The 25603-nt window shown below is 42.2% G+C and overlaps 1 protein-coding gene across 10 annotated transcripts in view; it reads left to right on the top strand.

Moving 5' to 3' along the window:
* DUSP16 (dual specificity phosphatase 16) overlaps nucleotides 1–25603 on the top strand; it is a 78334-nt gene that overhangs the window by 35321 nt on the left and 17410 nt on the right. For all 10 annotated transcript variants that reach the window (XM_065033783.1, XM_065033743.1, XM_065033777.1 and 7 more), the window contains 3 exons: nucleotides 1980–2582; nucleotides 3661–3799; nucleotides 20776–20939. In XM_065033783.1, the coding sequence (XP_064889855.1) occupies nucleotides 2352–2582; nucleotides 3661–3799; nucleotides 20776–20939 (534 nt within the window). In that variant the 5' untranslated portion in view covers nucleotides 1980–2351. The remainder of the gene's footprint in view (nucleotides 1–1979; nucleotides 2583–3660; nucleotides 3800–20775; nucleotides 20940–25603) is intronic.

The raw sequence follows: 25603 nt of genomic DNA, 5'->3' as shown, positions 1-25603 counted from the left end.
ATCTAAAAAGAACACTGTATCATCAGGTTGCACCAGGAGAGGTTCAGATTGGATATTGGGAACAATTTCTTCCTGGGAAGGGTTGTCAGGCCTTGGAACAGGCTGCCCAGGGCAGTGGTGGAGTCACCATCCCTGGAGGGTTTAGCAGACACAGAGATGAGGTTCTTAGGGACACGAGTTAGTGCCAGTGTTGCGTTTGGAGTTGGACTTGATGATCTTGAGGGTTTTTTCCAACCAAAACGATTCTGTGATTCTGTGCATTAAGAATCCAGGAAAACGTATCCTCATAACTTAATTCTGTTTACAAATGTTCCACTGCCTCAGGATTATCAGTTACTTGGCTTTTATTTTCTTCACATTGCTTTTTCCCAGCCAGCGGAAGGCAGAGGTGGAAAGGCTGCTTGGGTCCCAGGCTGGGTGCCATGGGCCAGGCCTGACGTAGGACTCGCTCGAAGGCACGTGTTGCCTTGCGCAAAAGGTGTTGCGTAGTTTTGCTGACCTAAAATCGCTTTCCCGAACAGGAAAAAGGAATGTCTGAGACGCGCAAACTGGAGAAACGTGGTTTCTTGCTGAGCCGGCTTTTACCCTGCACTAATTTGAGCCTAGGTTGCTAATTTCTGAACGGTCTGAATGAGCTGAGGGTCTGTCAGGCTTGTCCTTTCATGTACAGGGTCTAGCCTGTGAGCTCGCCACCCTGTTTGAAGAAGTCACCATCCTCAGCTGTCTCCTCTTGCCGGAGTCCATCACCAAGGCAGCTGAAATGTGTGGATTGTGTCCCCTCTGGAGCTGCTGTTTGCAGCCTCACACAGACGGCTGTCGCTGTAAATATCACAGAATCACAGAATGGTTAAGGTTGGAAGGGACCTCTGGAGATCATCTAGTCCATGATTGCACTAAGAGACCAAGTTTTGAACCACGGGAGCAAAGCAAGTTGACTCATGTTTTCGGTTGCATCTGTAGCTGCAGCACTATATACACTAAAATGCAGCTAAATAGCTTATGGGCAAAGTCCTGTGGTGGCTCCTTTCTTAGAGTTGGTCCTACAGGGACTTGTTCCATCTAAGTGTGTTTTGGGAGAACCTTAAAAAAAACCCGACAGCTGTGAGGCAGTAATGCAAATAGATGGTGAAATGTTTCGGATGGTTTATTTACTGCTCTGCTGCTGCTGCCATTTAGGCTGATGTGGTTCAGGTGCTGTCAGGATCTAACTTCACAGAAGTATAGTTTTCTTCAGGTATGATTTAGCATGTGTGGAGAAGTGTAACGCGCCTCACGCTGCTGTCCCACCTGCTCCAGAAGGACCAGAGGCAGCACACACTGCTTCACCTTTCAATAGCGTGTTCACAAAGCCTCTGTTGCGTGTCTGGTGATTAATTCAAATAAAATGCTTGTGTTCTGATGTAGCATCTTGTTCTTCTGGTTCCTCCTCAGCCATGTTCTTAAAGGAGAGAGGTGGATGTAAGTTTTGTCCTTTCTTTTGTACAGTTTCAGTTCCCTGACTTGCAGTGCTGGTTTGTGAAATACTTTCCAAGGCATTAAACTTTAAAAATGTACCTTAACTAATTTTACAACTTCTTACTAAGTGGTGGTGTGCTGAAACACATCTAATTACTTTTGCTATTGAAAGGAATACCCTGATTTAGGGCAGTATCTCTTAATTATATTCTAACAAAGTCTTGTGAAGAGGCAGAGCTAGTGGCAACAAAAGTCTGCAATTAAGACAGGGTACGTTGCCTGAAATACAAGATAATTGTCCAGGCAGGATCCTTGGAATAGATTCAGAGACTGTAGTTTCAAATACTCTCTCTAGGTGTTCGTCATACACAGCAGAGGGGGGAACTTCTCGGGAGTGTATTTATTGTATGGGAGAGTCCACTGTGCAGTTGGCCTCGAAGTTGAATATTTTGTTCTGCAGGCTTTCAAGATCTCATCTGATTCATGTTTGTGTGTTGTTTGTTTTTTTTTCCCTCTTTTTACAGGCTCTTAGTCCAGTCTAAAGCTGATGGGTGGGAGCAAAGGTAAAGAATGATGTAATGCGGCGGCAGCCAGAAAGCATCTTTTGTTTGAATTGTGAAATGGCTACTCCATAGTCATCTCCCGATGAATCAGATGTGAGGGGCTGCTTTGTGGAAGGGGACCCTTTGTAACGGCACATCCACTGGAAGCAGGAGGGGACATTTCGCTTGAAGAGCTCTTTCTGAAAATGGGTTTAACTTTTCCTTTGCCAGTCACTACCAGCATGACCTCATACACTTCTAGTACAATGGCGTGGCTAAGCCTTTGAGTACACAGCCATTACATCATCGCAGCAAATTGGAGAGGGAGGTGGTAAAAGAGGCCTTATTGTTGTCATGGCCGATGAGATGATCAGGACTCAACTCATTGTTGCCGAGAAGTTGGTGGCTTTGCTGGAGAGTGGTACGGAAAAATTGCTGCTGATTGATAGCCGCCCCTTTGTGGAATACAATACGTCCCACATTTTGGACGCCATCAACATCAACTGCTCCAAGCTTATGAAGCGGAGGCTGCAGCAGGACAAAGTTTTGATTACAGAGCTCATTCAGCATTCAGCAAAACACAAGGTAAGAGTCATTTTCCCCTTATTCCTCATATTTGTTTAAAGGAGTGCCTGGGAAGCAACTTGTAATAATTTTTCTTCAGGTATTTCATTAAAAAAACCCAAAACTAGGGGACTGAGTTTTGCTGAGCTCTTACCTGATCTAAGAGTCCATGGGTTACTACTGAGTTTATCTTTGCGATTCTTTGTAGCCCTGAGTGACAGAGTAATGGGGAGGGATTTAGAAATCACTTGGAAAGAATGCTCTCAGGGTTCTTGTATGTCTTGCAAAGCACAGTCCCTTAAATGTCTGTAATTAAGGCGGGAAACATTCTCCATCTAAACTTCGAAGGATTCTTTGGGGTCTGTGGCAGCAGGGATTGCTTAACAAGTGGTCATACAATTTGCGAAGAAACTGTAGCTCTGTCAATCCTGGCTCCTACTTGCTGTTTAAAATACTTTTCATGTTAGTAATTTGATATATTTTTTTATTTAATAGTGTTGGTACTTAAACAAAATAGCTAAGCTGCTTAAACTTAACTTGTATCTATGTGTGTTTCAGTTTTTCTAATCCATTGGTACTTCTTTCAAATGTTTTGGTTACAGAAGTAATCCATTACATTCTTGTTTTGACATGTTAAAAACGGAAGCCTTTTATTATTATTATTACTATCTAAGCATATTTTATGCATAAAGTTGTATAGATGGCTAGATTTAAGGTCTCTATTGTTTATAGCCAAAAAAAATCCAGATGCAGAAGCTAAGGTAAGACTTTAAAAGCTTAGTTTTCAAACAAGCCAGCCAACCTAGCTGAAGGTATTACGCTGCATTTTATGAGCAGCATAAAATTACCTAACGGCAGAAATGTACAGAATATGCTTCAACTTGGAGCAAATGATCAGTTTATGAACTCTCAAATGGATTAAATCTGGTTAGGCATATTTAAGTGTAAAATAAAAAACGTTTTGTGTACAGCTGCATAAGAAATCTATATGTCTGAACTGTTGCATAGCAAATATGTGGGAGCCCTGATGCAGGTGATAATGTGGTGCTTTTAATCATCTTCTTCCTTCCTATCTTATTCTGAATTACTTGTGTTTCAGATTGAAATTGACTGCAAGCAGGAAGTGGTGGTGTATGACCAAAGCTCTAAAGATGTGACCTCTCTCTCATCCGACTGCTTTCTTACTGTGCTCCTGGGCAAACTGGAGAAGAACTTCAGCTCTGTGTATCTGCTTTCAGGTATGATGTGCCAAGAAAAAAAACAACACACTTGAGTAAGGAGAAGAAAGGAAATGCTATTGTTACAGTGGATGTATACACAATTTTGCAACAGTGCTGGTATAAACTTTAGTTATAGCTCAGCGTTTTCTGTGGTTATTCGTGCATATAGTGACACTCATTATACATATAATGCTTAAAATGTGCGTCTTGCAGGGGATATATTACACGATTAGTGCGATGTAAATGGCAGTTGATCTGTGCAGGGCATTTAGATGCATGTGTCTGCTACCTTAGGGTAAAAATAGTAAAAGGATTGTGCTTCCCTGGTCTCTTTAAGTATTGTATGTGCTAGGAGGAAATTCTCTTCCTTGCTGAATTGGTAATTACTACAATAGAATAATAGAAATTATTTTCCAGAGTTAATGGAGATTATTTTGTGTGACTTTATTACACACTCCAGCTCCTTAAGTAGTAGTACTCTATTTATGTCTTCTTCCTCACCCCCACCTTTCCTGCCTGCCCCCCACCCTTTTTTTTTTTCCTAATCCTAGGTCAAAACATCCACAGAAATTCAAGTCCTTATAATACAGGATTTGTTAGTGTTAATGTGCGCTTGTGTTATTTTTGCCATGGAACAGTAGACCCAGTGTTTACAAGAAGGAGTAAGGAGGGGCACGAAGCAGATCCAGGGCTGAAAGAAGAGGGGACAAGGAAGACACATAGGAAATCCATTGCAGTGACTCGATCAATGATTGTGAAGTGTGTACACTTAGTCTCCGAGAAATGTTGAAACTACAGTCAGAGACTGAATAATGATGAGGAAAAAAGCTCGGGAGAGATGCTTCCTCTTAGCAAGGAGGTTTCACTGAGGTTTGTACTGACTGCAGATCAAAGCGATAGGGAGGTGGTAGTGTTACTGAGATAACTTTTCCCAAACTATTTTGAAAGTGGAGGAAATGAATGATTTCTGCATTCGAACAGGTGCATTTGGTGCTCATGTGAACTGTACTTACAGAAAACTGAAGTAGGGTTGTGCTTTGGCTGTGGTTGGTGCTTCTGTTTTCTTTGCCCTCTTGGTAAGAATTACACCTGTGGGTTAGATTAAGTAATTCTTCTTCCATATGAGCCACCAAGTAAACGTGTGGTGTCCAAGCACAGTAAATACTTAATGTAAGAGCACTGAAATATGTGGTTATTACTGCCTAAAATTAAAACTGTTGTTTGAAAAATAGGCCGGTCTAGAAGCAGTTCATGTATCTTAAGAAATCTTTTTATTGTTTGAACGCCAAACTCTGCTCATCAATCCTGAGATTTTTTAATAACCAGAAGCGTATTACAGCTCCATACAGCAATACAGACTATTCACAACTTAATTTCCATGGTGGAAGGAGACACAGCTGTCTAATAACTATGAATTAGACCTCATGGCAGGGAGGGTTTGTTGGGGGGGAATCCTTAATAAGGCCAAGCGAAGGAGAGTATCAAAAATCCGCCCTTCCTTCTGCTGTCCCTCTATAGATCAGTTGTGTGAGACAGGGCTTTGATTCTTCTTTTTCTGCTGCCGGACCTCATGGAGGAGGTGGTCAGAGTGTCTCCATCCTCTGACTTGCCAGTGGCTCCTGTAGGAATGGGCAGTACCAGGAAGGGAATGTTCCACAGCTCCCCAGTGAGTAGTCTGGACAAATATCGGTTGCTTGTATCTTAATGATACTGTGAGAAATGGTTTTGCTTTCGTTTGTTTATATATAAATTATTTCTAGCTCGTGGTAGTTGTCTGTTCAAGCTGAAAAATGCAACATAAACCACATGCAAGTTATTAGTGCACTTTAAGTAGCTGAGGTGAATTTAGCCACGTGCAGCTGGTAAGGATTAGTCTGCGCGTTAAACGGAGATAAAGGGAATCTAATGTGTTAAAACCCTCCTCATAGAAAGAAGGATTTATATTTTAGCACGTCAAATATATTTCTTTTCGCAAAGTTTGAGAATTTAATCTTATTTTTTGTTATATAGCTAGTGATGGGGTTATTTACGAATGCAGAAACAACTGATGGCTTTAAAACTAGGAGTAGAGGAGTATAAGAGCAAAAGGGAAATGTAAGCAAAGTGTTTACAGGTAAGCGCTTATTTCAGGAAATACACCCAACTAAGATCAATTCGTAGTAATGTAATTAATGTCAGCCCTATTCCTTCAGCTCTCTAGCAGTTCCTTCTCTTAGAGTTTGCTCTGCCTTTAATCCTTACATGCAAAAATACCTTTCACAGTCCTGTTGTTTTCGTCCATCTATTAAAAAGCTAGCTACCTAACAAACACACACACACAAGAAACCTTGTGGGGTGAAGGAGAAGGTACTAGATTCGGTCTTACAGAAAGTTCCTTGGTGGTTATCGATATGTGGCTCTAGGAAACCAGATAAAATGTGTTGTCTCAGCAAGCTGATGACGAACTCTCATAAATGTTTATGGCCCATAATGAGAGAAGGGGTCAGTGCACCGTGTAAAAAGAAAAACCTTTGGACTTGAGTTTTCCCTGTGCCGCTCAATCTGGTTTATTTAAAATAGTGATCTCAAATAAACATTTTGGGGTAGGAAAATATTTTTTGTTGGGATAGAATAAGGAGCAATTAACAAATATCTGAAATTCCTGCATCTGTTCTTCCTGCCTCCCCCCATTACTGAAAACTCAGTAAGGGTTTTTTTAATTTAAGTTGTGCATAAAGGTATGCTCTACCCTGGAGGTTGTTTTTCATTGAAGTAACTAATGTAAAGACCTCAAAGAAATCCTTGCCAATTAGTTTAAGCTCTTGATCCTACCTCATAAAATATGTATAATCTGGTGGGGAACATTCTCAGGAATTTAAATATTTGTTTTGGTTCTTAATTTTTAACAGTGCACAAAATACTGAAATGCGAGTACTGATAGCTTAACCCCACTCCCATCATTGCGCCTACTCTGCCGAGTTAGACAAGATTTAGACACAGGGATGTGGCTTGATTCCTTCTCTTCCCATATTTTGAGAACTGGATTTACTTTTATGGAGTCCTTTTCCTAGTTACAGTATTTTTATGATGTTTCTGCTTGCCCTGCAGAAACAGTTGAGAGAGACTACCGATTCTTGCTTGGTGAATTAGCATTATTAAGGCTGTAAATGCCAAGAATCTTGCTTAAATTCTATTCTACTATACCAATGAAAATGATTCATGTTCTGTATGCCCTGCCCTACTCTTAATCTGGGTTACTCTTACTCATGCAAGCACAGATGATGGTTGCCTTTCGAATGTTGCCTGTGATGAAGATGAAGCACAGCTTTTTATTTTGTGGGTTTCACTTTATTTTGTACAGAAAGCTCAGGCTAAACAGAAGGATTTCTGAAAAAAAAAAACAGAAACGCCTACCTTTCTGTATTTTCAGCCTGATATTAGAAGTTGTAATGGCCTAACACAAAAATGCTGCACCATCTCTGAACTGAAAACAAAAAGGAGAGTTCTTGTACTCAGGCAGATGTGAAGCAATGCTAAATGTCCAAGAAGGACTAGCTTAACTTCACAGTACAGTAATGCAGGACTATAGAAACAGTTTCACTGAACTCATGAAGTATTTCTTAGGGCTGCAAGACCAGAGTATATTTCACCAGCAAACCATGAAGGATGTATTTTTCTGTCAGCCACTGAATTGCCACTTAGACTTGACTTACCTCGGTATTTAGTGCCACTGAGAACAACCAATATGAAAAACTTACATAAAGTACTAGGGCAGGAAGTGTACAGGCTAAAGAGGAGTTAAATATACAGGAAACCTTTTGTGAGCTTCTAGAATTGGCTGTAGAGTTTCAGCCCCCAGTGCCTCCATGCTGAGGTGTAGATCTCTATGTCACTACTCCTTTGGAATCGTGCCTCTCATTAAGTAGCATCCACCTGATCTGTAGATGTAATCAAGGTTCTGTCTAGGAAGTTGTATACTTCTCCATTGCTGCACGGTTAGAGATGCTGCCATTCTTCAGTGGATGAAGTCAAGACCACTGGGAAAGAGTGACTGGTCTCATGCTCAAGTCAGATGAGAGCTCTCTTGAAAAGGGGTCCATAAAGTTCTGCTGTACTTTCTGCACCGTTATCTGTATCATTCAGGGAATAACTATTACAGAATTACAGATTTTCTTGGTGCCCAGCGTGAAGTCCACATCTGACTTGCAGCACCAATGAGCACAGCACCGAGGAGCTGAATGTGGCCCTCCCAAAACTGGGGTTGGACTGTGGGTACAGTCACTACATAAAAAAGTGATGCTGATGGGTAATCGAGGCCCAAGTGGTGAATTGCCTACTGATCTCTGCTACCCTTCTGCTTGTGAAAAATGTCAGCAGTAATGTGATTTAGCAGATTTTGCTTTCACGGGAGCTGTCTGATAAGCTTCTACGGAGCAGAAAGCTACCATGGTAACCAGAAAGACAAATGATTAATTATCTATTAAGTGACGAATGCAGGGAATACATGCAGTGGACAGTGAATGAAGTCATAAGATGAGTGAGCAGAAACCGCAAACAGAATGAGTTCAGTGAGATGGGACAAAGGTCCTGGAAACAAGAGTGAGTGATTACCCAGAGACCGTTGCAAAAAGTATGTTTTTGCGGAAACTTGCCAAATCATTGTTACCCCTACCTGTCCCTCACCTAACCGAGTATGTGTATGAAGAAGAAGACTTGCATGGAGATGCATGGAGATGCATGGAGAAGGAAACAAGGCAGCAACTCTCCTACACTCTTGTTTATGCTGGCATTTTCTTTAAAATATTTGAAATTGGAAGTCCACTTAAAGGAATCCTAGTACAAAAATGCCAGTATCTCTAGGGTACATCTACCATTGTGTTGTCTCTGCTTGCCTAAGCTGGATGAAAAAAAAAAAAAGAAAAAACAAACCCAGTGCGCTCTCCTCACTTTGTCACCAGAAAAACTGTGCCTTGTGGTAGAGGAGGGGGAGATCTCAAGAATATTCTCTTACAGGTAGAACGGGTCATTTCTGTCTCTTGAAGCAACTAGGGCAGAGAGATGGAGCTTTCTTCCCCTCTTCTGCAGTCCCATATGCCAAGTGGAAGGGTACTCAGTATGGACTGAAAAAAAGACATGGACCTGTTGGAGAGGGGCCAGAGGAGGCCACCAAGATGATCAGAGGGCTGGAACAGCTCTGCTGTGAGGGCAGGCTGGGAGAGTTGGGGTTGTTCAGCCTGGAGAAGAGAAGGCTCCAGGGAGACCTTATTGCGGCCTTTCAGTACTTAAAAGGGGCCTATAAGAAAGATGGGGACATGTTTTAGCAGGGCCTGTTGTGACAGCACAAGGAGTGATGGTTTTAAGCTAAAGGAGGGGAGATTCAGGCTAGACAGGACAAAGAAATATTTTACACTGAGGGTGATGAAATGCTGGCCCAGGTTGCCCAGAGAGGCGGTAGATGCCCCATCCCTGGAGATATTCCAGGCCAGGCTGGACGGGGCTCTGAGCAACCTGATCTAGTTGAAGATGTCCCTGCTCATGGCAGGGGGGTTGGACTAGATGAACTTTGAAGGTTCCTTCCAACCCAAAGTATTCTATGATTCTGTAATATGAGGTAGCTGTGGGTTGTGCCGTCTGATAAATTCCTGCCTAACACCATGACACTTTTTAACATTTGAATTTGGATATTAGCAACTTTTGGTTGTGGCCGACTGAAGTTCTGGGCATTCCTTGTAAGTCAGTCTTTGCAGAGTGCCTCAAAGAGAAGAGCACACCTTCAAACGGAGGTCATCGATTAAAATAATTGAGTTACCTGTGAGTTCAAATAATTAGAGCAAGAATGAGCTGTTAAATGTCTTGCCAGTGTTTAGAGAAGGAAGGATGGTTGCACAGTGGTGCCAGCTTTCCTGTTGCTGTGGTTGATGCCATTGGAAGCAAGGCTCTAATGGAAGAGGTGAGTGTCTTGCAGAGGGAGGGCAGCATTCCCTAAGCGGTCCTGTAGCCCATGGAGTATGGCCAGTGTTGGTGGGGAGGAGAGGAGAGCAAGAGAGGACTCTTTGGAGTCTCTCTCTCCATCAACTTTTAACGAGACCAGTACCTTTAGACGCAGCTGGTCCCTGTGAATATCCTGCCACCCTTTTCTACTTAAAATGCAGTTCTGAGTGTTTTCGTTTAGTGTCATGATTGTTTTAAGCACTTGAAGAATTGGAGTAGGGTTTATTACTTTCATATGTGTATCCACTTGCTGTCTTTTGAGAGAGCAAAGTTTGACTAGCGTGGAGCTCTCATAACGTTTCTCAATCCCAAGAATAACTTGTTAAGTTTGCTTTTGTTTTGGATACCTCTGGATCCTCATGAAATTTAATTGACTGAAGTTACAACCAGAGTATCTTTTTTTTTCTTTCTTTCTTTAAGGGTGGAAAGGGCAAGCATGAGTGTCCAATATGCTTTCTTTACTTGTCGTTAGTCTGACTTTTCCATATGCCACTTGGGTGGGAGGGGGGATCTGACCCCATTCTTGCCCCCCCAGAGCCTTGTTTGCTTAACCTGCCTATTAACCTTGTCTTACCAAAGGCAGAAACCCTCCGGGGCAAGGAACTTCCCTTGCTACTGTGCTTGTAAAACACCTGGCCCTAACGGGACCACTTTCTGAACGCCGCCGTAATAAAAACACCCTCAGCTTTCCCAAACTGTGAGACCTCGGATCCGGTGGAAGGCCCCGCCGTGGCTGATGAGAGGGGATGGGGAAGGGGGTGTCAGCGCTCTGCATGGGGCTGGTGTGATGGAAAATGGCAAACGTCCCCGCGGAGCTGAGCCGGAACGCGGGAATTGTCATGGCCCATGGAAGTCTGCAGCTCGTTCAAACAGAGGGGAAACACGGTAGATTCATAAAACTTTCGAGTCAGAAAGTTTACAACTTTCCTTCTTTGCGGCAAGGGAAAAGTCTATACTGCAGCTTTTAGATAAACATTTTAATGTTCGATGGGAATGTGACTGTGAAAGTGCTGTTAAGTCACAGCATTAAGAGCCTCTGTTCCAACTGGAAGCAAAGTAAATGGTGAAGTTCGTGTTTTGTATATTTTGACTTTGCTCTAGTACTGTTTAAATTTGATTATTTTTTTTAGCAGTTTTCAGTAATATTACATTATGTGCCTGGCGCTAATCAGGATTTACAGTAACAAATTCAATGTTGTTATTAGGAGAAGAGAGGAAAAAAAAGCTAAACATGAATGTACCCCACTGCATACCTTTGAGTACAGAAGTTTGGTAAGGCTTACTTAAAATTATAAAGTCTAAATATTATGTTGTAAAGGCAGTTGCAAATTTTGCTTATTTTTTATTTTTCTTTTCCTTTAAAAAGGGATAAAAATATAAAATGTATTAGTATATGGTTATATAAAACTTAGAAATAATTAGTGCCATTAATGAAGATGCAAATTCTGGATTTAACAAAGGTGGTGGAATCCACAAGTTTCAATGTCTCCTTCTTGCAATCCTTTCCTAGTACATGCAAGTTGTCATTGTTTTTTTGACTTATCACTTGGGTCTTAGACCTTTTCCACTCCCTGCTTTAAAATAATTTGGTTTGACGCTGAGTTAACGCTGACGAACTGGCCTACAATTAGGTATTGTGGGAAAAGGAGGGAAGTTGCTCCTGGTCCGTTTCCAGTAATTCATTGAAGAAAGCTAATTTCTCTCTTTGGTGTTTTCTGAGTGGTCAGAATCCAAAACTGGGGGTCAGGGAGCAGGGCGGAAGGAGAAGAGAAGCATCTGATTTGAGTGGCGCTTGAGAGAAGCGCCGAAGTTTGCTCTCTTACCACTGTGCATTACCCTTGGGCTTTTCCAGCACACTCCACAGCTTGTGAAAAACAGACACATTCACTGTCTCTTATTTCTTCATTGGGAGCACAAGACGGGATGGTTCTGTGCATCCTGTGTGAAGCACACAGAGCTGCAGGGCCAGCTGGGTCTGCGGGGTGTTTTATAAAATGCTTCATGGCTTTTCGTAGCCTGAAGTTTTAGGGAAGCCAAGCTCATAGGAGCTGCCACGTTGTCTGTCTTTCTGCTGTCATCTGCAAGCTTGTTGGTCAGCTTCGATAAGGTTCGACAAAAGAAGTAATTAAATGAAAAAAATTAATATAAAAGTTCTTGTAAGCCCTATGGAAATGAGCACAGGTACAGTGCAGAACCTCAAATTAATGTCTCCCACTGAAAAGCAGTTTCAGGTTGAGCTGAGCAGGTTGTGGATTTGCTGGTGTGACCACACAGAGGTGCAGTATGGGCCCCAGCGATGCAAGAAGGGCCCTTGGGAGCTCAGGCTGCAAGAGCTGCCTGAGGATCCACCACGAGGTGGGCACCAGTGGCAGGTGGGATTCTTCAGTTTCTACAGCCCCCCGAATTACTTGGTTAAAAAACGTTTGCAAAGCATGTTGGCTCAGTGTGAAAATGGAAAGCTGCTCTTCTGGTCCTTAGGATCGGACTCATTAGTTGGGGGAGCAGCATGGTACCTTCGTCTTGCTCACCAACCTCTTCTCTAGCTCAGCCTCTTCTCCCATCCGTCTTGGCTTTGCTGCCGGGCTTTGTGCGTGAAAAGCAATTGCTGGTGTTCTCTGACAAGCTTTAGCTGACAAGCTTCTAGGAAACATGAAGTGATGGGAACACCTATTTTCTCATCTTTTCTTTCATTCCAAGTTATGTTTCCTGACTACTTTCACAAAGAAGTAGTAAGAAATCCTCCCAGAACAAACGCACTGCAAGCTTGTTGGTTAAGTTTTATACTGGAAGAATTTGTATGTGCACAGAGCTCTCGTCTTTGTAGGAGTTGTCTCCATGCTTGGGAAGTTATATAGAAAAAGCAAGTTGTACCTAACAGGAAGGTCCCTTGTTTTCATGCTTCCCCTTCACTGCAGAGTTGTGGGCACATCAGCTGTTGTACTTTAATTTCACATCCGACCTTAATCCGCCTCCTCTCTGAAGGGCAGTCTGGTCTGTGTTCCTTCCTGTGCATTGTCAGTAGGCACTTGCCTAATTAGCAACAGCAGCTATCTCTAGATGATTAAGGATAAAACTGCTGGAGCAGATCTCTGCAAACACTTGAGGATGGTAAAGAATTACAGAATTGGCTGTTTCAACACTCATTTTAAAAGCAGCTTTGAAGAGATATTAGTATTGCCTCATGATTGATTTTTCTGTGTGTTAGAGACAGAATTGAGTGCATGTACGGGTTGAGACATAGGATGAGTGTATGAGGGATCATCTGTGCTATATTCAACATGCACGCAAAGGAAAGGCTTATTAAACGTGTGGATGGTGGAGATGTCACCAAAGCGGGCCTGTTTGACCAACATAACACTTACTAATTCCGACCAGCCAACAGCCCAGTTGCTGTTGTATGTTGTGTAAGCATTGGTGAGCTGCTCAAGGGGAACCTTGAAAGTTGGTAGGTGAAGAAAATGTCATTCCCCTCTCTTTCCAGCACCCTGCAGAAAAGTATTTGGGGTAGGTGGAGGGCAGGAGAGTGAAGGGGGTGCTGGGCTGGTGGATGGGGGAGTTGTGCAGGGTAGATGCAGATGTTGATCTGCTCAACAGAAGATGAAATATCACTGGACCAGCCATGGTATCCTGAAGCCAAAGCTGAGTAACCTATGTTGGTGTGCAGAAGGGATGTGTTGATGTGAATGAAGAACGCTTGCATTTCGAAACCTGAATTTTTAGTAGATGGGTGTTTCTGCTTAAGTTTTTTGCCCTTTCTCGTGCCCAATCAGTCTCACAAGCACTTGGCCTTCTATAAAACTTTTAGTTTTTACTTCAGAATTAGTATGTTTCCTGTGAAATAGTCTTTTGAGCCATTTGAAGGAAATAGATAGGAAGGATGAAGAGAAACCACCATAACGTGGAATGCACGTAGGATACATCTACCATTTCTCCCACTGTCCAGTTTTATGTCCTGTTATGGTGTCATTTAACTGGAATGGTTTTCTTGAGCACTGGGTAAAACCAGTAAAATGTTACATGTACTTCACAGCTCTGTGTTAAGTGTTCAAATCAAGAGCTTAGGGCTTAACTGGCCTTTTGTTTGCAAACCTCTATGGTTGCTTTACAGAGCTACTGTCCCTGCAAATGGCAGCACGGTGCGATGCTCCCAGTCTGTTTCCATGTTAAATAGAGATGAGCTGATGTAAATGCTTCTGGTTCTCACTAGTTGTTCCTCTGTATTAATTTAGGGTTTGTCTCTGGTGGTAGTTAAGCTAAGTAGTCATAAGGATCTGGATGAATTCCATTCCCTTAATGAAAGGTACCTCTTCCCCAGTCAGTATTTCTCTCGGTATCACTTGTTGCTGCCTGATCACATCTTCTTGCCTCTCCTCTTCCTGCAGCTGTTGAAGTTAGTTGGGAGTTTTAGTTATACAAGGATTTATGCAATTAATCTGTAAGGAAGAGTAACTCTTACTGTGGAAGCTCGCTAAAACTTTTTCATCCCTTCTGGGTTTGGCCCTATTTTTTTGGCTGAGGAGAGAGCCAAAAGTTCTGATACCAAGATTCCTTTAACGATCATGACTTTACCACCACAGCCATAGTTAGGAAGTGGTGTCTTAATCGAAGGGAAGTCCATCGCCACTGCTTTGCAGAACCATGGCAACGGGGCAACCGAGTAGGTTATTGGGTCTTGCCAAATTTCTGCTGATGGTTGTGGAGGCCTGTAAGCGAGAAAGGCCGGCTGTGCTGTGGAGGCCTCGGAGCTGTCAGGTTGTCTGCCGTGCACACGAGGGCTCGGGCTGCAAAACCACTGACAGCTTTTGGCACCTTAACGTGGTTTCATAGAAACTCTTGTGTGAGTCGTAGCCACAAGAAGGGCGCAGAACAAGTCAGCGCTGGAAGGCGGTACAGTACTGCTGTTCCTTAGACGTGCTGCAGCTGGGGGATGCTTGTCCCTTGGTTAAAACAGCAGTTGTCTCACTAGGCTGTTCATTTTAACACACTACCTAAGCAAGAGCTGATTTACCTTGGGGCAGCTAAAGAACTTTGCAGTCTTCTGATGGATCATCTAAAATTAGAGCAGAATTTAACTAATAGTTTTGGTTTTTTTTTATCTCAGAAACATGAAGGACAACCAGCTGAACATCACAGTTTACTAGTGTTACTTCCATATCTTTTGCTTTCATGGTGGAAAATATATTAGATGATAGTCTGAAATAATTTATGTCTCATATTGGTTTAATTTGCTCCCATGCTGATGGTAGTCATCATCCCCAAAGATTTTTTTTTTCCTTCAAGCTTGGGTAGGCCCTATTATATGAGTAAGACAGACTTAGAGTACTGGTAGCTACTTGCTACCAGCCAAAGGATACAATGACTTACAGATGTGCAGTCATGACAGAAGCAGCTGCCTATTTAAAACTGAAGAAGGAGATGCTTTGTGTTGCTTATCCTGCTTGACCATCAAGGTTTTCAGATGTAGAGGAACTATTGCGTGAGTGGTGATAGAAGAGTCTTCCATTTAATCCAGCGGTATCAGAAAAAGTAGAGTGAAAAACTTCAAAAGCCTGTGGAAGGGAAGGGGGGGGATCTTTTTAAGCACAAGCGAAACGTTATATGTATAATACATAGAAGTTACTCCATTTCCTTCTTCCTCTCCATAACATGCAAATAGACAAGAAGTGGTTTCATCCTGTTGAGTGTCAAGAGAGCTGTTTCAGCTCAGCTTCGCCATCAGGAATACAGAAAGCCTGTGTGGTTCAGAAGCTATTTAGGAGTGAATATTTTGGAGTTATTTGTCAGTCATCTATTTCCAAGGTCCAGTACATTTATCAACAATTTCAGTGAAACTTTAATAACTCAGTCGTTCTGTTAATGACCTGTAGATTTTATTCCCCGCTCCCCCAGTTTCAACATGCTCTTCTGATTGATTTATTATTTGCAGAGACTGGAATAGTGATGGGAGAAAAGGTGTTATTTAGAAACTAGTTCCGGAAGAAAAGTGTATTTTCTTGTATTAAAACAAACTGCACGGTGCTTCCAGTAGCTCTGTTCCAACTGAGGTAGGGAGGTAGGGAGATTTAAAGGTGACATTTCCCTTGATGCAAAGGCCATCCTCAAACTACAGAATCTGAAACTAAACCAGTCCCATTTTTCTTTTATGGCTCAGTTTTCTATGCTGCATTCCCACCTGTACACTAAATTCATTTTATAAATATTTAAAGGGTTTGTTTTTGTTGAGGACGGTCTGCTTCATTTACAGCAGAAGTGTACAGATAGTCTGAGTCCTTAAAACACTTTTCTCATAAGAGCCTCCTCGTGTAGACTGTGTGTGGACTTCAGCTTTGGGGACTCGTGGGGTCCATAATCTGTGTTAGAAAACAGAGACACATGAAATAAATACCTTTTTTCTACACGTCTTTAGGTGCTGGTTTTGTTGTTTTTTTTTTCAAATATACCTATCTATATATTTTTAAAAAATAGATAATTCTATAAGTCAATGCAAGCAGATAGGGAGGGGTGCAGTTCCTTACAATAATTCAGGCTCATAATGACACAACAGCTCAGTGACTGTACACATGGATGCTGTTGTTCCAGACCCGTGATACTACGTTTCACACACAGAATCACAGAATGTTGGGGATTGGAAGGGACCGCTAGAAGAAGTCATTAGTTTAGCATGATGCACTCAAGAGTGTTTTTGGTTGGTATGAGGTTTTTTTGGTTTTGGGGGTTTTTTGAAAGCAGTTTTTCAATATGCACTGATCTAGAACATGTTTTTCCTATTGTGAGTGCCATAAATGAAAGCTGGATTTGTTGAAAAGCTACTAACTTTCTGAAATGGTTATCGAAGATGGCAGGAAAGACAGATTGATATTTGAAACGAGTCACCAATTTCATGCTTTTTTCAAGTCATTTCACTACTGATACTAAAACCAGGTTAAGATGCGTTCAAAGGAAAGGAGGGTTCACTTGGGAGCGTGTGAAAAGATACGTAGTATAGTGTCAGACTTACCTGATTTGAGAGTTTTGTGGTTGTAATTAATGTTGTAAAGATACTGAAGCAACATCTTACTAGGAAAGCATGAGGAGGAGGAAGAAATATGATTTTGAAGGGATGAATGTCCCAGAGGAAGTGGTGAAGCATATAATCCTGAATCACTTCAAGCTTGCCTTGACAGAGTCCTAAAGTAACACTGAAATTCAAAATTGCTCCTTACAATGACACAGCATGGATTCTGTTTCCCAGAATCTCAAGTTTTTTACATATTAGCTTCTTGCTTAATTTCTTGTTGCAGTGTTTGTACAGAAGTGAGACCAATCCATACGTAATTGGGACAATTCTTTTTTACTTTGTCCATGTAGTTGTTTACATAGAAAGCACAGATGTAAAACCTTTTCTCTGCTTGTATACCTTCTTTGTAAGAAGGAAGGGTCATTTCTGTTTCCAGCTGTGTCAGAGAGGGGCTCCAGAAAGCAGCCAACAAGCTTCCCAAGAAATAAAGAACAGGCAAATGAAACCAAAGACTGATACTTGATGTCCCCTCCTTCCCCCAGCCTCTCAAGGAGCTGCACCATAACTTACATTAAGTTAAAGCCGAGAGGCTTATAATGTCTATAAATTCAAGGGTTGCTTCCTCTAGCAGAAGGGAAAACATTATGCCATACAGAAGAAATTTAGCAAGTGTGCAATAGAATTGTTTTGCAAACTCCTTCTGTTATTTGATTGATAGGTTGAACGAACAGTATCTGTGCTCCTGAACAGGGTGGGTATAAAGCAGCAAGGAAGAAGCTCAGATAGTAAGAACAGAAAATCTCAGGGCCAAGCCTTAGTTTAGCATCCCCTCCTGCCCATCCTGTACAGTCCAATCTCACCCTCATATTCTTACAATGAGCATTGTCATAGTTGTCTAAATTCACTCATCTAACAAAATAAACAAGTTTTTGTTTGTTTTTTTAAGTCATGAGACTGAGCAGCAATCACTGTTCATAGAACTTTTGTTCTTAAAACTGCTTGCTGGCTTTTTTTATCAGATAAAATGGGCTGTTACACGACATGGCTATTACCTCTGTTTTTTTCCACATTTTCTAAAGATACAGATTTTAAAATCCAAAGAATAGGTATCATTCAGACAATGGTAATGCAAGCCTTAACAAAACAATACATTATCTTATTCCTGAATAATTCTAATTTACATCTTCAAACTGTAACAATAGTGAAGATAACATTTGGCAGATGCAGCACATTAATACTTCCCTTCTTGATGATAAAAAGGTGCCTTGTTCTGAACAGGTTATAATTGTTCTTCCTTCACTTAAAATTCCACTTGTCTCTGTGCTTTAATGTGAGGAAATAGCTGGGGACTTTCACTATGGTTTGTGCCTCTCACCCTTGCTGGTTGGCTGTTAAATGGTGAAAACAGTCAAGAAAAGCCTATAACGTACTGATTTAAGCAGCTGCCTGCAGTTCTTCTTCAGACTAGTTTGCAAAGATGAAGTATAAGAAGGATCTGAGCTTGGGGTTTAGCTAGGCTTGGAAAAAAGCTAGCTAGCATTTGTAAGACCATGTGTAGTTGAAGTGTAAGTTCATCACTGAAGGTTTCTTCAGTTGCGTTTTCAAACTGTGGGTGAGGCCAGTTGGACCACAGTTGGTAGCACAGGTTGATAACGCAGCCTTTGCGATGGAAGAGAAGCTGGGAAGTAGCTGAGCAAGAAGAAATGGAGCTTGAGCTTCATTTGTTTGTAATTATGTCCAGAGCAGTCTCGGCCTCTCTTTTTATTCCCTTCATGTTCTGTAGCATCACAGTATCACAGTATGTTTGGGATTGGAAGGGACCTCAAAAGATCATCTAGTCCAACCCCCCTGCTGGAGCAGGAACGCCTAGGTGAGGTCGCACAGGAACATGTCCAGGCTGGTTTTGAATGTCTCCAGCGAAGGAGACACAATCCCCCTGGGCAGCCTGTTCCAGTGCTCTGGCACCCTCACTAAGAAGTTTCTTCTCAAATTTAAGTGGAACCTCTTGTGTTCCAGCTAGATCCCATTACCCCTTGTCCTATCATTGTTTGCCACCAAGAAGAGCCTGGCTCCATCCTCGTGGCACTCACCCTTTATATATTTATAAACATTAATAAGGTCACCCCTCAGTCTCCTCCAAACTAAAGAGACCCAGCTCCCTCAGCCTTTCTTCATAAGGGAGATGCTCCACTCCCTTAATCATCTTTGTTGCCCTACGCTGGACCCTCTCCAGCAGTTCCCTGTCCTTCTGGAACTGAGGGGCCCAGAACTGGACACAATATTCCAGATGTGGTCTCACCAGGGCGGAGTAGAGGGGAAGGAGAACCTCTCTCGATCTACTAACCACCCCCTTCTAATACACCCCAGGATGCCATTGGCCTTCCTGGCCACAAGGGCACAGTGCTGGCTCATGGTCATCCTGTTGTCCACCAGGACCCCCAAGTCCCTTTCCCCTACACTGCTCTCTAATATGTAATTTCCCAATCTATACTGGAACCTGGGGTTGTTCCTGCCCAGATGCAGGACTCTACACTTGCCCTTGTTAAATTTCATCAGGTTATTCCCCGCCCAACTCTCCAGCCTGTCCAGGTCCCGCTGGATGGCAGCACAGCCTTCTGGCGTGTCAGCCACTCCTCCCAGCTTTGTGTCATCAGCAAACTTGCTGATAGTACACTCTATTCCCTCATCTAAATTGTTAATGAATGTATTGAATAATATTGGCCCCAGTACTGACCCCTGAGGCACTCCACTAGATACTGGCCTCCAACTAGACTCCGCACCATTGACTACCACTCTCTGGCTTCTCTCCTTAAGCCAGTTTGCAACCCACCTCACTACTCTATTGTCTAGACCACACCTCCTCAACTTAGCTGTGAGGATGCTGTGGGAGACTGTGTCAAAGGCTTTACTGAAGTCAAGGTAGACCACATCCACCGCTCTGCCATCATCCATCCACCTTGTTACATTCTCATAAAAGGCTATGAGGTTGGTCAAGCACGAGTTCCCCTTGGTGAAGCCATGCTGACTGCCCCTAATAACCCTCTTATCCTTGATATGCCTTGAGATGGCACCAAGGATAAGCTGTTCCATTACTTTCCCAGGGACAGAGGTGAGGCTGACCGTGGCATCTCTGCCACACTGATGGTGAAATAGCCTATTAGTGTTATTGATGGCCACTGCGATTTTAGGTGGATTTACATATGTTATCGGTCATTCCACTCTGTTTTTTTTATGAGTGGTTTAATGCAGTGGGGGGGAAATAGTAATAAAAATGTTTTTGAGCCATAATATGGATAGAGCCTGATAACTGGTACAGGTGAAGAACCAGCCAGTAGTAAAGGGAGTAGAGACTTGTGGTGATTTGTGAGGAGAGTCCATGGCTGGGCAAAGTCTTCTCCTGTAGTCCTCCCTCCACCACTCGAGATGGAGAAGCCTTGGCTTGGTGTGGTTTTGAAAGATGAAACCACTTCCAATGTGTTGGATGAAATATATTAATTATGGAGCAGTGTAGAAAACAATAATGTAGGATTTTTAAAGCAAATCTTAATAACCACATATTGGTGTTCTTGCCAAATTAAGTAAACACAACTTCTTCTTAATGAAGTCTGATTATAAACCTAATAGAGGAGAAGGAGGTTTAGGAGCACCTTGTTTGCACGGAGAGGAAAAGGTGTGTGTGCTTTCGGTGTGGTGGGTGTTGTGGCTGGGTTTTTTTTGAAGTCTCATTTCCACGTATCATTCAAGAACGGGAAGAAGCATCAAAAACTTCTGAGGAACTGAGAGAGGGAAAGAGAGAAATAAATGTTCCTGGCGGAGCGGTAATACGAACCCAGGGCTTGCCTGCTGATGGATGGTTCTGTAGTGTCCGAGGCACACGTACATTTCCTCTGTTGGGGCTTTCCTGCTGCCCCTGAACACCTCCCCATCTCCTCATCTCCTGCAACCAGTGCAGCTTTCTGAGAGCTGCTGCGGGCACCGGTGCCTACAACAATGCATATAAATTAAATGGATACTATTCCTCTTGCAGGTGGATTTGCTGAGTTCTCCAGCTCTTTCCCTGGCCTCTGTGAAGGAAAATCCACTCTTGTCCCTACCTGCATTTCTCAACCCTGCCTACCTGTCTCCAACATTGGCCCAACCAGAATCCTGCCTCATCTCTATCTTGGGTGTCAGCGGGATGTCCTCAACAAGGTGAGCGTTCTGGATGCCGTGTTGTTTACTTGAACAAGTTTATGATTTCTACGTGTCCTTGTCCGTGCTTTTATCATACTGCATCATTACAGCTATAAAACATCTGAAGTAGATATAGATAATAGCTGTCTTGTGCATAAGCCATGGAAAGCTGTGTGAGAAGTAGTGATTTACAGACCATATAATCAAACCACGTGTCATGTAATATGAAACTGGGTCTCCTCTTTCCTTCATCTCAGAGAAGCTGATGTGGTACCTTTCTCAGTAGCCTATCAACCAACAGCAAACTATCAAATCTGCCATTAGAGCAGGTGAGGTGGCTTCCTGTGTACAGCTCTGACTGCTTTGTTTTGGCAGGGCTTGGATGTTAATATATTAATGGTTACAGCAGGACAAAGGTAGATTGTCTGGTTTTTAGTATTTCCTTAAAGTGCTGGAAAAAATAGCACTTAAATACCACTAATTTTATAATGTGGGACTATGAATCTTTGTACGCCTAATAAAATGTTCAGACCTGGACAATCAGTGGGGTCATTTAAAATGAGCTTTTGTGGTAGCACTGCGCTAAGAAACGTTTATTGTTTCTAAATACATGTGCACTTAATTTTTGTTCCTACAGAATAGCCCTGGACATTTTGGTATACATAAAATAGTTAGTAAAGTCATCAATTACAGCCCTTGCAGGGTGCTGGACTATCAGATGTCTAAACGAGCTTGTCTCAAAGTGCTACAGGTCTGTATTCCTCTGTGTATCCACAGATTCTTGCCTCCATGAGGAGACCAACTCCTGTTGCTTACCATCTACATCTTGGGTCCCTTCACAAGGGAATTTTCATTACTTCTGCTGCATGTGCTCTCTTGCTGTCCATGTTATCTTACAGTCCTGTTTATTGGTTGAATCTCCAACAGCCTTCATATGCTGGCATTAAATACATGGATAGGGCAGAGGGTGGGGGTGCCTCACCCTGGCATAGCGCCTTAATTATGTGCAAGGCTTATGTGTTTGCTTTTATTTCATGTATAAAGCTTAAGGTGGGAATTAGCCTGTAATTGTCTTGTAATTGGATCAAATTAATATACTTTGACCATTATTGTATTTTTCACTGGTTTCTTCTACTTTTACTCCATCCTAGTCTGGCCATTAATAGGCTCTTTTTTTATTTTTCACACTTGTTTTAAAGGGATCTTTGACACACAAGCAAACATGTATAAGGTAATCGTGTTTTAATAGAGCACACAGAAAAATCTTTTATATGAAGGATAGTCAGCAGCCATTGTATTTACTTTGTCCTTTAAAAGCTTCTGTGTCTTTACTACCAAGTAGCAAGTCAGCAATTCAGACTTGATTTGCTTATGATGGATGTCAAAGCGGCTTATTACTTTTCCTACCACGAAAGCAATTTGTGGTCCCCAGACAAAAGGCAGCAGGAACTAAGTAATTTAAACAACAACAACAAAAATCCTTGATTTAAATAATAGAGTATTAGAATGATGCTTTTATGCTGTTTGTTTCACTGTGTGAATGGCAAGTGCTACCATGGGTCACAGTGGGAGTGAGGAGGCAACTTGTTCTCCTCATTCTCCTCCAGGGCCAGGGATGTGCTGCTTCATTTGGGACGTGACTGGAACTCCAGCGCAGCGGCTCTTAAGTAGTGAATAATCTTCGAGGGACAAAAGAGGCTGTTCCCTCTCCTTGCAGTAAATTGAACAGTGTGCCTATGAATAGGTGTAGGGTTCTGCGTGTGCCTCATGAGGAAAGGAGTTTGGGTGGGAGCAGTGGTCAGGAGTTTAACTTTAGGGCCAGAGGAGGCTAAAACCATAACTCCTACTGGTGAGCCCCGAGTATGGCAGAGCTGTCTACAGCAAGAGTTTAGACCTGGTGGTGTCTCTCTTGCCTGTTAATCTCCAGTTTGACATTGTTTTGGCGTTTGTTGGTCGGACACCAGGAAGTCCTGCAGCTGCAGATACTTAGGATTAATGTAGGACCCCCAGGAGCTGGTCAGATTTGTACTTCCTCATATTCTGGGGAGTTACAATCAGGGATCACTGTGTTTCCCATTTTTTACTCAGAACCACAAAAGCCACAGAATACAATCGACAGAAGTTTTGGTGAGTTCTTATTGCCTGGTGTCCTCCATGACAGTCAATCTTTTGGAAATTCTTCCATAGATGACTGAAGCACGTCTTGGGTTTCTTACCTGTTTAAGGACAAAACCACATCTTCCAATTTCAGATCTGCTCGTTGCTTGTGCCTTTGTCCTCTCAGTTTGAAGAAACAGCAGGCAAGGCTTTATTCCGAGCATGTCACCTTCTTGCTGCACTGAAGTAGACCTTAGTGTCTTGGTAGCTTATCTTGCCTCTTCAGTTTCAGCTCTTGCATGTGGAAACTCTGAGACGGCTTCATCTTTAATATCAGTACCTTTACTAGGAAGAGCGAGGAGAATGACTCTTACCACACACTGAGTGCCCAGAAATGTCAATATGTGCTAAAAAAGCTGGGAAGTGAAGAACGTTCAAAAGGGGAGGGTGAGAAACAAGAAACAGGGATAACTAGCAAAATAGTGAAGTTCTGCCTCTGTTAGGACGGCCCAGGAGCTGGTAAGTGGTTTGTGTGCTCTGGATTAATGGCCTTGCTGCGTTCTTGGTTACTGGCAACAAGAAATAAACCCTCTATTAAGATTAGAATAGTTTGTGGCTTTTTATTCAAGTTCAGGTTTTAAAAAATGTTTTTCTGAAAAATTCTAGTAAGATACTCAAAAGTACAAGATGCAGTTGTACATGCTGACCTAAATTTTGCCTTCACATGCTATCTGTGACTTCCTATTATTCCTCCCAATGACCGGACATACTGATTTCTCTAAAATATAAATGTCTCAAAAATATCTGCAAAAAAACCTCTTAATTTACACTACAGTTCAACCCAACAATTTAAAGATGTGAATTTTCAGCATGTTTTATGAAGATGAGCTAATCTTTTCAGGATCTTTGTAAGCTTATCTCCGAGTGCACAGGAAGGGAAATACTTGCCTTGTTACTGGACAATCTGTATTCATGACCTTTTAAGAATACTAACACTACTTGCCATGAATACCTCTGCTGATAACACTTTGGTTATGAAAGAGATGCAAACACAAACGCTTGGTTTGTGTCCTTTAGCAAAATTAATGATTACTTCAGTAAAGTCTTAGGAGATTCTTTGTACTTTTGCTTTATAGGTTTCTTTCTAAATGCTTAATTCTGAAAATGTTTATAATATTTTTTTTTGTGGGGTTGAGATACGGAGAAGTTCTTTATAAAAGCTCTAGCAGAAAAGTTTGTTTCATTTTTTGGGCCTCAGTGTGATACATTTATTGGTGGTTATCTCAATGTGATATATTGGTGGCATTGCAAGAGGGTACTTGCTTTTACAGATCTTTGTTCCTGTTTGTGAAAGAAAGACAAACTAATTCTAACCTAAACTCTCATAGTGACAGTGTCCTCTCTGGAAGATAAATCGAATCTGTGTTGTGGTTATGGACCTGAATGAGCCTCCTGCTTACATCTCATGTTTTGTATCAGCATTTAAACTGTAAAACCTTCTGCTTTGCGACTTATGTAACTATTCTCTTTCTTTTCTTCCAGACCTGGATTTTATTTCCTGGAACAAAATAACATTTTAGGGTGCCATTAATTTTCAGATTAAACAAGTCAAAAAATGTAAATAAGCTGACAAAAGAGCATTTACCTTCTTTTCACAGAGTTGTTAGCATTAGGATTTCTGGATCTTCCTCTGATCGTAATTCACTTCTTCCTCTTGGGTGCCTTACAATGCAGGCACTGTTATGGTTATTATATTGGAGCGTGTTGCACAGGGAATGATTGATACTTTAGAACAGAAGGAAGCATAACTTCTTTCTTTAGCCTTGGTCTCAAAGGCAAGCACTAACACATTTTTGTGTGTTTTTCTGGCTGGGAGATTTCAGACTTGGCGTCTGCAGCCTTCTCCTTCCCATCTGAATAATCAATTCCACATCAAAAACCTTGCGTAACTGTGGAGTCGTGATGGTTGGGCTGTGCAGCCCACCAGCGCTTATGCTTTAAGAGAAATAATAAGATTTTCTATTCTTTTTAAAAATTCATCAGCTTCCCCTTAGCTTTATTCTGAACGACAATGTCTCATTGCAGTCTATTTGTTGGTGATACCTTCACCAGCTCCCTCCTGTATACGTGACAATGTTCATGACCCTGCACATACTTCTGTACCTGCTATTCCAGTTGTTCCCCACTCACCTGTGAGCAGCGACAACAGTAGGTGAGCTGATTTGGGGACAGTATTTCAACGTAGTGATCTAAAGCAGGTAGTCACTTCAGAGAAGGTGATGTCGAAGAGCTTGGGACCCTGGAAGGGGAAAGCTGCGTAGCCCAGGAGAGCGAGGGTCTCCCTTGCACACCTAAGATACCACAGGTCTAGAAGTAGCTACTCCCCTGTGCCAGGAACCCCATTCCCAATACCTTCCCTCTCTGGATAATCCAAAATATTCCCCTACTTCCTTACAGCGCTCCTGCTTTTAAACTTTTAGGTCTGTGGGTGCATGAGAGCTGAATGTAGCAAAGGGAGATGCGATGGGGTCGGCTGTGGAAGGCGTGCGGGGCTGAAGGGAGAGGGAGCTCGCTGGCTGAGTTGG

This window comes from Columba livia, chromosome 1 (assembly GCF_036013475.1).
Source record: "Columba livia isolate bColLiv1 breed racing homer chromosome 1, bColLiv1.pat.W.v2, whole genome shotgun sequence".
Taxonomy (NCBI): domain Eukaryota; kingdom Metazoa; phylum Chordata; class Aves; order Columbiformes; family Columbidae; genus Columba; species Columba livia.
This window is presented reverse-complemented; position numbering and strand designations above follow the sequence as displayed.